Source organism: Mustela putorius, unplaced genomic scaffold (genome assembly GCF_011764305.1).
Source record: "Mustela putorius furo isolate JIRA1106 unplaced genomic scaffold, ASM1176430v1.1 tig00537297_pilon_pilon_pilon, whole genome shotgun sequence".
Taxonomy (NCBI): domain Eukaryota; kingdom Metazoa; phylum Chordata; class Mammalia; order Carnivora; family Mustelidae; genus Mustela; species Mustela putorius.
In genome coordinates, this window is record NW_025422435.1 from 1,059,113 (window position 1) to 1,068,598 (window position 9,486).

Below are 9,486 nucleotides of genomic sequence, written 5' to 3' on the forward strand. Positions count from 1 at the left end.
GGATCCAATTCAGTGCTACTGCCTTGTCACTTGGCATGCTTTTTTTTTTTTTTTTTTAAGATTGTTTATTTACTTGAGGGAGAGAGAGAGAGAGAGCACAAGCAGGGGGAGTAGCAGGCAGGAGAGGGAGAAGCAGGCTCCCCATTGAGCAAGGAGCCTGATAGAGAACTCAATCCCAGGAGCCCGGGATCATGACCTGAGCTGAAGGCAGAAGCCCCACCGACTGAGCCTTCTAGTCACTCCACTTGGTATGCTTCTGAAGCCACTGCCTAAGAGCAAGGGCTATGTTGCTCAACGCTGAACTTGTCAAGCCCAGCCCTAATCTGTATCTCTAAGAGGAAGAGGCCAGCTTCAAGGAACAGACTATCCCCATACCGGCTGGGCCAGGAAGCCCAGAGTCAGGAGGACACTCATGCCAGCTATGTGTCCCGGCCTTGGAGGGAAGGGTTGAACAACTGTCCGGGGGACTTAAAGAAGGCACCTAGAATCCCAGTGTAATCATGGGAATCTGCTACTTTTGCAATTTTCCAGAGAAATCTGAACTCCCAAGTCATAGGATGCTTCTTAGGTCCCATCTCTGGCCCATGGGCAACAGGGCAAAGGAGTGGCCTTAATGGTTTGATTAGACAGGGGTCTAGAGAGTGGGTAGGGTGGCTTTTAGAGTTGTAGAGTGGGTACCATGTGGCCAGGGCAACCCTTCAGGCTTGGATGGGCTGGTGGCAAGGAGGCTGTGGAAGGGTCTGAATGAGTCTTTCATCTGAGACTGCCTCCGACCAGTCCCCATATTCAACCTTGACTAGGACAGCATTTCTGGGGTCTTAGGGTGGTGAGGACAGCTACTTGGGCCCCTGGAGAGATTAAGGGCAGTGGCGGTGGCAGGCGGAATTTGGTGAGCCGTCCTCTTTGTGCCTCCCCATTCCTCGCACCCCATCCAGCTCCTTCCCGGCTAGCCACGCATAACCCCACTGTGGGCCTCCAAACAGCTAGAGGTAATGCAAGACCGTGCCGCACACCTTTATATCTCAAGGAAGAACGCCTTCAGCCGGCCCAACTCTCTGTAAGTAACTTTTATTTTTTATTTACAACAGAATCGGTGGCTTTGTTCCTCCATCTTTAGGGACAGTGAGCATCATCAGCAGCCAGATGGAAAGTCCGCAGTGAAGTCAAACTCATTCTGCCCCAGCCACAGCTCCGGAAGCTCATTGGCTCGGTCCAGTCCCAGTTCCACCACCAGCGACATCAGCACCTCCTCATCCACGGGGTCCGAGTCGATGATAGCAGGGCTCTGGGCACCGGTAGAAGGAGAGAGTGATCCCGCCCCTCCCGCCTGAGCCCCAAAGCCCCAGTTTTGTAGGGGCCCTGCCTCCCCAGGTTGGCCCGGAGTGGCGGCAGCGGCGGCGGCGGCGGCAGCCATCCCATGATACTGGCTATTAAGTTTCTGCAGCTGCATACTGGCCAGCAGATGTGGGGCAGGGTGCAGGTTGAAGGGTGGGGGTTTAGTGGGAGGGGTGGCAGTAGGAGAGCCTATTGGAGATGGCGATCCCGAGGAACTAGTGGGAGCCCCACTGGCCTTGCTTCCGTTTGAGGCTACCCCAGGGTAGTGCAGGATGGCCACTGCTTTGCGGTCTTTTGTGCCCAGGTTAGAGTAGGCCAGCGAGCTCATCTCAGGGTTGGCATCCTACAAGACATAGAGAGGCACAGCTTGGCACCCCCATTGCTGGTGGCCTGTCACCATTCACTGGGCTCAGGAAAAGCCCCTGCATGCCCTTCCTCTGGGGCTAGTGGTGGGGAGAGAGCAACAAGGGCCCCCTGGCAAGTTAGGCTCCCAGCTCGAGTGTCCTCTTGCTACCACCATCCTGAGCACTGAGCTCAGACCCAAGTGCTCGGTGCTGGGTGCCCATCGTCCTAAGTGGGTCCATGGCTTTCGTCTCTCTCCCCCTGAACCTTCCTTCATGTCACCATTCTGAAAAGGGCACCTCATTGGCTCTCTTCTCAGCATCACAGCAATCTCTTCAAAGGAGCAGCCTTGTGCTGCTTCTGCTTCTCTGTTCCCTTCTCTGCCATCTTTCCACACCTTGGTGGGTTCAAGTTGACCACATTGAGGCAGAAGCTATTCTCATTCTCCCCCGAGAAAGCCCTGCTATCTCCTCTATGCTAAAGGACACTAGATACTGTGCATGGAAGGGCCTTTCACAGGGGCCAGACCAGGCTGTCTTTCCGTGCCTCAGTGTCCCCATCTGCAAGATGGCAGAAGTTACCTCCTTCACAGGTGAGGTGGCACCCTTGACATCGAGTGCAGGCCTTGACATAGTTGGCATTTCAGAGCCTTGGCAGAAGTTGGATAAATTGGTGGGAGATGATGCTGTCAGGTGGAGCTTTTGTGCTGTATGTGAGGAAAAGAAGTTACAAGGACAAAGGCTTTAGTTACCGAGAGAGCACTAGCAAAGCCCAAAGCTGGGCAACTCCACACAGCTACAACGCAAGGATGATAATGGGGTTAGGCCCAAGACCAGAAACCACCTGAACAGAGGCAGGAGATCAAGCTAGAGCATTTGCCTGAGGCAGGAAAGGGGCTTGATTTAGCTAGGTGCTGCCCCCATCACCAAGAGGGCATACATGCAACTGTTTCCTAATGCGAGTGACTTCAGAGCCTCAAGTGTGTGCATGAGGTGCACTGTTTCTGATACTGAGGTCAGAGATGTCCCTGAGCAAGTAGCACACTTTCTCAATGGGCCACTGGCACCCAGGCTGGGGACCTGGGGCTCCACTGAGCTTGGGAGAAAGTGGGAAGGACTGAGGGCAAGGAAGACCTGGAAAGCTGGCTGCTTTAGCCTGGGGAAGGAATGAGTCCCCGAAGCTAAGGTCATGGGGCTCCAGAGCCCTGCTTCTAGCACGGTGTGAGAGAAAGCCAGCCGATCGGGGTGGTCTTGGGGCATGAAGGCAGCCAAAGAGCAGCTTGGAATGTCTCATCTGCCTCCATGCCTCCCAGACAACCTGGGCAGCACCAGACTTTCCCAGGATATCTGCTCTGAGCCCAGCCACACCCGTCTGTGGTGACAGGTGGGAATGATTCTTCCTGGAGGGAAACTGAGGCACAGAGATTCAGTGGCTTTCCCATCAGGTAGCTGTGGTTCTGGGAGCAGGATCTAGCACTCCTATCTCCACATGCCTCACCTGACCCCTGGGGCCAAGTCATCATACAGGGAATGATTCAAATGGCTCCTGAAGAAATGATTCCCTAGCTCAAGTGCCAAAGGATAGGGGATGAGGGGGTAAAAGGGTGCCCCAAACCAGAAAACTAAACATCTCTGAAAAATCTCAAGTTATTTTCCTGGAAGCTTGTTTTTGTTGTTGTTTAAACCCTCTATATTCTGGCCTTCATGATGAATTAGAGATGTAAAATTTCATTTTTATAAATACCTCTAAGCCTAGAGATTCTTCAGGGCCTTAAAAAAAGGATCTCTAATCTGTCCACAAGGTTTGAATTCTCCACACCTCGCTGTTCCCTGTGGTCATTAGAAATCTGTTCAGACACTTCTAGAAAGTGACCGCTCACTACCTCTTTTTCTCATCGCCATTTATATGGGAGGGAGGCAAGAAAAACAGAGAAGGGAAGAAGGGGGTGGGGAGAAAACACGGGAAAATCATTTTCTGGGTTTGCCACTGCTGCTTGATTGGGAAGCCCTGTTTCTTCTCTGAGGCAACCCCAGAATATTTCAAGCCAGTGATCACAAGACAAGGAGTCTAATACATGTCATCTTCAAGAGCTCAGCACCGTTGGTATCAAGCAATTTCATGTCCAAACAAAATTGTATGGCGGGGGTGGGGGTGTCCATCTTTTCCCTTTCCTATCCAGCCTCCCTTTCTTCTGCTACTAGGTACCCGAATGTACAAAAGAAAAAACAACAGCAGGAACAACAATAATTAAAAGAAATGGGGGTGAGGGGGGCAAAGTAGGGGGAAAAAAAAGAGAAAAAAAGTATCTCTGTTCTGATATCTGTTCCTGGGGAAGACCAATTTTACCATGTCTCCCCCTTCAGGCTGGAAGCTCCCCTAGGCGGGACCCTGCTTGCATTCTGATCTGTGGCCTCCCATCCCCGCCACTTCTCCACTACCCGTCCTGATCCCCGGCCTGGGTCTGGGCTCAGTGGGCGCTCAGTAAGTGTTACTGAATCCGTCTGAAAAGGCGATAGCATTTCGATCGGGATCCCTGCCCCTGCTTCCCCGAGTTTCGGTCCCCATTCTGCCACCCAACCCATTTGAAGGCAAAACCTGGCAGCGCGGACACGTCCCAGCCCGCTATCTGAGCTGCGAGCTGACCACCGCGCAACCACTGCGAGAGGCGGCTGGACAAACCCAGAGCAACAAGTGCCTCCGCGCCCGCTGGTGCCTCGCGAGCCCAGCCACCAGTTCCCGGTCCCTACGCCCTCCCTTCTCTACAGATCTTCCCAAGGGCCAGCAGCCCCCTCCCTCCCAGATAGGGGTGGAGAGGGGAGGGGAAGAAGAGAAGGGAGAGGCAGGTAGGGGGCCGCGTCTTTGACCTGTTGGGGGACCAAAAGTTAAAATGGCACCAACCGGATGGCTCCATCTCGATTGCTATTTTCTCACTCAGAAGGAGAAATTTAAAAATCCAAACAGTACTGCGGCTTGGCTTGGACGCGCTCTAACCAGACCAGTCAGTTTCGCCACCTGAAAACTAAAGGCCCGTTGTTTGCGGACGGCTCGGCTGCCCTCCTCGCCGCATCCCAGGTGGATCTGCGGGAGTTGGGGGCGGCTGGGAGCATCCCTGCACGGTGGGCGCCAGCACCCAGGCCACCAGGGCCCCGTCTGCGCCCGCAAGTGCTGTTATCAGGAACCGAACGCAGAAACTGAATGGGCAGGCGGGGAGGGGCGCGGGGTCTCGGCCTCCGCTGCGAGTTTGGGGCTCCGCGGTCTTAACGCGCGCGGGGGCGCACTCGGCGCCGGCGGCGCCCACTCCCGCGCCTCACGACACTTACTGAGCGCCCGCTGAGCTACCCGACGCGGCCGCGGGCTGAGTCTACCCCCTAGCCACACCGCCCGGAGTCAATGCTATAAGCCCGGTACGAGAAGAGTGAGAGAGGCCCGGAGAGGTTCGGTAACTTGCCCAAGGTCACAGCGCTAGAAAGTGGCGGAGCCGGGATTCGCAGCCAGGTCTGTTTGACTCCAAGTCCGGCGCTCCGCGAAGCAGGGACTCAGTGCGCGGCCCGGCCCCGCGGCCCTCATTTATAGGGAGAGGGGTGTGTGCGTGGGTGTGCGTGGGTGTGTGGGCGTGCGTGTGGGGGAGAGTAAAGGTCGGCTGGGTAGAAGAGGCAAGTTGCCCAAATTCGCTAACTTCCATCCCGCAATTGGCTGAACTCGGCCCCCAAAGCCCCTCTCGTCTCCAGTCCCCGAAGGAAACCTGAGCTTTGTGCAGCCCGGGAGCCGGAGCGTCCAGATGCGGTCCGGGCGATTAGCAAAGTCGGTGGAAGCCAAGCTGGAGAAAGCGCGGGCGCGGGGAGAAAAGGTGCTGCGGTCTCCCCGGGAGAAGCGGGCGCCTGGTCCGGCTGGCCGGCAGGCGGGCGCTCTTGCGAGCGAACAGGCTCGCTGGCGGGCGGGCGGGCGGCGGCCCCTCTGCCCCCAGCAGAACAGCTTTCAAACAGAAAACAAGTCCCCCAGAGCCCCCCGGCCCGCCCGGCCGCCGCCCGCTCCCCACATCCGCTCGGCTGGAGTCCCTGGCCCCGCCGACCAGCCCAGCGCCCTGCCCGCCGGCCCGGCTTACCTCTGCGAAGCCGCCCGCCCTGGAGAGAGGGAAGCACGGAGCCCGGTGAGCCGCGGGCGAAGCGGCGGAGCCCCCAGCCCCCTGCACGCACGCCGCCACCACCGCCGCGAGCCGGTCGCGCTCAGTGCCACCCGACCCCGGGGCGCCTGGGTAAAGCCCGCACCGCCGCGCCGCCGCCGCACCGCACCGTGCCGCGCCAAGCAGCCCCGGCCCGCGCCCGTGCCCGCCAGCCCGCCCGCCCGCAGCTTCGGCGCCTGACTCCGGGGCGGTGGCGGTGGCGGCCGCCGCGCTCCCTTCCCGGCGCCGGGGACCTGGTTCTCAAATCCCCATTGCCGCCCGGAGAGCCCTGACGCACACGCACGCAGCAGCAGGCTAGACTCGGCTAGGAATCCCAGAAAGGAGAGACCCTTTCCCCCCCTTTTTTCCCCTCTCCCCCCAATTTCCACGTCTTTATAACCGGCTTAGGGCATTATTAGCACATGTCCTGGCTCGTGGGCGAGTTGACGGCAAAATCTGAACTGGATACTCACCGAGGGCCAGAGCGGGTGCTGTGCCTTCCGCAGCCCTCTTCCTCCTCGCCGGGAACGACTCCTCGCGGGCAGGCTGCGGGCGGGCAGCCGGGCGGAGCGAGCCTCCTCTCGGCAGCTCAGCGGTGCCCCTTCTGCAGCTGTGCCGCTGGGAACATTTTATAGCGGCGGCTGGCGTGTGTGGCCCTTTAAAGGCGCTCAAGCTGGTGCAGTCACCGCGGATCGTGTGAAAGCGAAGGGCCGGCTGGGGAACGGAGTCCGAGCGGCCCCGCGGGTCCGGCGGCGCTGGGGACCGTCCGCGGTTCCCGGGGTGGAGCTGGCGGGCTCAGGCCGTGGGCGCTCTGAGCCTGAGCCCCAGGCCGACGCCTGCGCTTCTAAAGCGGCGGGGGGCGCCTGCCCGGGACCTGGTCTCTCCCCACCGCCCTGCATGGACTTGCCCAATAAATTCCACTTAGCAATTTCGCTGAGGCGAGGGAGAGCTGTTAGTGTCTGTTTTCTGACCTAAATCTTGCCGGGTGGCCAGAACAGGCTTCAGGGGGCTGGGGGTGGTGGTGGTGGTGGAGAGCCAGAGAAGCTCAGGGAATGGCCCCGGGGAGGAGGGCGCACACGGGACGGGGCTAGTGCCAGCGGGGCAAGATTGGAGTTTTTTGCAGAGCTTTCTCGGAGCCTGTTTGCCCCCTTTGGACCGCACCATCTTGTTGAAGGGCTGAGGCTGGGAGTCCTTTTCCCCTTCAAAGTCCCCGGATTCCGGGCAGAGCCTGTCCCGCAGCGGTGGCTTCCCTTGAAGGCCCTAGCAGGGGTTGAGTTCGAGGGATTCACTCTTTTTTTTTTTTTTAAAGATTTTATTTAATTTATTTGACAGAGAGAAATCACAAGTAGTTGGAGAGGCAGGCAGAGGGAGAGAGGAAGAAGCAGGCTCCCCGCCAAGCAGAGAGCCCCATGCGGGACTCGATCCCAGGACCCTGAGATCATGACCTGAGCTGAAGGCAGCGGCTTAACCCACTGAGCCACCCAGGCGCCCCCGAGGGATTCACTCTTGTGGTCATCCCAGGCAGGAGGCTGGCGGGATGCGACGCGGTAATATGCTGCTCATCGGGACCCATCGGACCCAGGTGCAGCTCAGGAGGCAGCCCAAAAACCAAGAACCGGCAGCCGGGTTCGAAGAGCTTGCCCCGGAGTCCGAGGGGGAATTCCTTCTGCCTTCCCATGATGTCAGGTTATGTTATTACAATTATATAATCATTCCCATCTAGCAGGAATAACATTTTGCATTTGGAGCATGTATTTCACAGGTTGGGATACTATCTTACAGATGTTTAAGGGAAAGAGGTCTGCTTCCTCTCCTTCATGTTCGCGTTCCTTGTGGCCAGCAAGCTCCTGTCTCACCTCTTACAGGAAGGCCACCAGGATTATCGCCCTCTACCAAACTCCCTTTTTTGACCCCTTTCAACAACTACTCATTTTACACTTTTTATAAAACAAGCTCTTAAAAAAGCAAAAAGTACCGATGTTAAGAAAAAAGAGGGGAGGGAATGTCATGAAGTCATTTCCACTATGTATGTGTTCTGTCTTCTTAATTGGATTTGAAGACCTAAAGGTCTTTTTCTTTTTTCCTTCTCTTTTTTTTCTTCCTTCCTTCCTTCCTTCCTTCCTTCCTTCCTTCCTTCCTTCCTCTCTTCCCCCACCCCCTTCTCCCTGAGCGCTCTGCATTTGCTCTTTGAACAAAGTTCTGTTTGTTGACGGACTAACCGGCTTACTGACAAAAAGATGAGGAGCAAACGGAGGGAAGGGGACGGATCAAGGCCCTTCCTTAACACCTGGAGTATGCTCAGGGCGTGCTCTGATCTCCAGCTAAACCCCTCCCCCGCCAAAGCTGCCTTGCGGGGCTTCATTCCTTCTCCTCACCTTACCCCAGTAACAGCCACCGTCCCCCCAAAACCATTTCTCAGTTTGCCCAGAGATCGGGGGTCGTGTGCCCAGTTTGCCTCCGATAAAAGGCGGGATCTGTCGGAACCCTAAAACCCTACAGAGTTTGCCTGTGAAATACACCCTCAAGCCACCTTGGTGTTTGCCTGAGGTGAGCGACCCTTAGGCTTTCGAATTGTGTGCTGCTAATTTGGCCCTTCGACCTACACTCCCCCTCCGCCCCCTCTCGGTGGCGGGTCTGGAAACAACGGCAGCTGCTCCGCTGCAGGCTCCCGATCCTGGAGGTGTCGGATCCGCCCTCCATCTATTGGATGGTTCCCAGGCCAATTGTTAGAAAGAGGCATATGTTCATCTCGGCTTCTGGAGTGTCTCCCGAGCAGTTGCTCCACAGCCAGCCCCCTCCCCCATCCGGACCATTGAAGGGCAGGAAAAACGAGCGCCCTCCGCCACAATTCTCTGTGCCCACATGCCGGAGAGGGTCTCCCCACTGGTGACTTCCTGTCATCTCTGCTGTCCACCCCCTGCGGAGCGGGAAAGAGAGGTGCTTCAAGCACTCAGTTGTGGAGCACAAAAGCCACCTCTTTCCTTTTGGGGGAGATGGGAGAGGAGGTTAGTTGCAGAGGCAGGGAAAGAGCAAAGGAGACATTTGCATCTATCTGCAAATTTGCCCCGATCACAGACTTCCTAGTCTGCTGCAGCCCAGCTCAGAGCTCTCCGCTGAACTCTTATCTCCAACTTGGCAACTAGATCGCGATCTCGGGAGGCTAGGAGAGGACAAGGATGGTTACCCAACAAGAACACTCTGTGTTCCAGCATTGGGCCTAGCACGTTCTCATCCATCATCTCATTTAATTCCCACGACGGACGGGTGAGGTAGGGTTTACCAAAGGTGAAAGGGAGTCCCAGAAATATGTCCAAGTTCACACAGCCCAGAGGCTGGGTGTTTGAATCTGGGTCAGGCTGACTGCAGAGTCCTTCCTCCCACCCTTACACCTTGCTGGCCTGGAGGCAAAGGTTGCCTTCTAGACTGGCAGTCAAGAATACATGTTAAGGGGTCAGTCCACTTGGAATTAAATTCCTACACTGCTATTTACTAGCTGTATGATGTCAGGCCAAGTGGCTTCACTTTTTGGGCCTCAGTTTTCCTGTCTGTTAAATGGGGATAATAATGATAGCAACTCTACGGCTTTGTTGCAAGGATCCAGGGAAAAGCTTAGCCTAGCTGATGCCTGCTGTGTAGTAAGCTGTCAACAA

The 9,486-nt window shown here is 56.7% G+C and overlaps 1 protein-coding gene across 5 annotated transcripts; it reads right to left on the reverse strand.

Moving 5' to 3' along the window:
• Nucleotides 1–1,052: 1,052 nt before the first annotated feature.
• Nucleotides 1,053–6,649, reverse strand: CITED1 (Cbp/p300 interacting transactivator with Glu/Asp rich carboxy-terminal domain 1). Of its 5 annotated transcripts, none has more exons than XM_045074004.1 (4): nucleotides 6,310–6,649; nucleotides 4,576–4,696; nucleotides 2,259–2,383; nucleotides 1,053–1,678 (listed from the first exon to the last, which is right to left on the reverse strand). In XM_045074004.1, the coding sequence occupies exons 2-4, from the start codon at nucleotides 4,586–4,588 to the stop codon at nucleotides 1,133–1,135; spliced, it is 684 nt and encodes a 227-aa protein (XP_044929939.1). In that variant the 5' UTR covers nucleotides 4,589–4,696; nucleotides 6,310–6,649; the 3' UTR covers nucleotides 1,053–1,132. The 5 variants fall into 5 exon arrangements, with proteins under 5 accessions (XP_044929939.1, XP_004777318.1, XP_004777320.1 ...); XM_004777261.3 differs by lacking the exon at nucleotides 6,310–6,649 and adding an exon at nucleotides 5,780–6,181; XM_004777263.3 differs by lacking the exon at nucleotides 4,576–4,696 and having other exon boundaries at nucleotides 6,310–6,648.
• Between the last annotated feature and the right edge of the window lie 2,837 nt (nucleotides 6,650–9,486).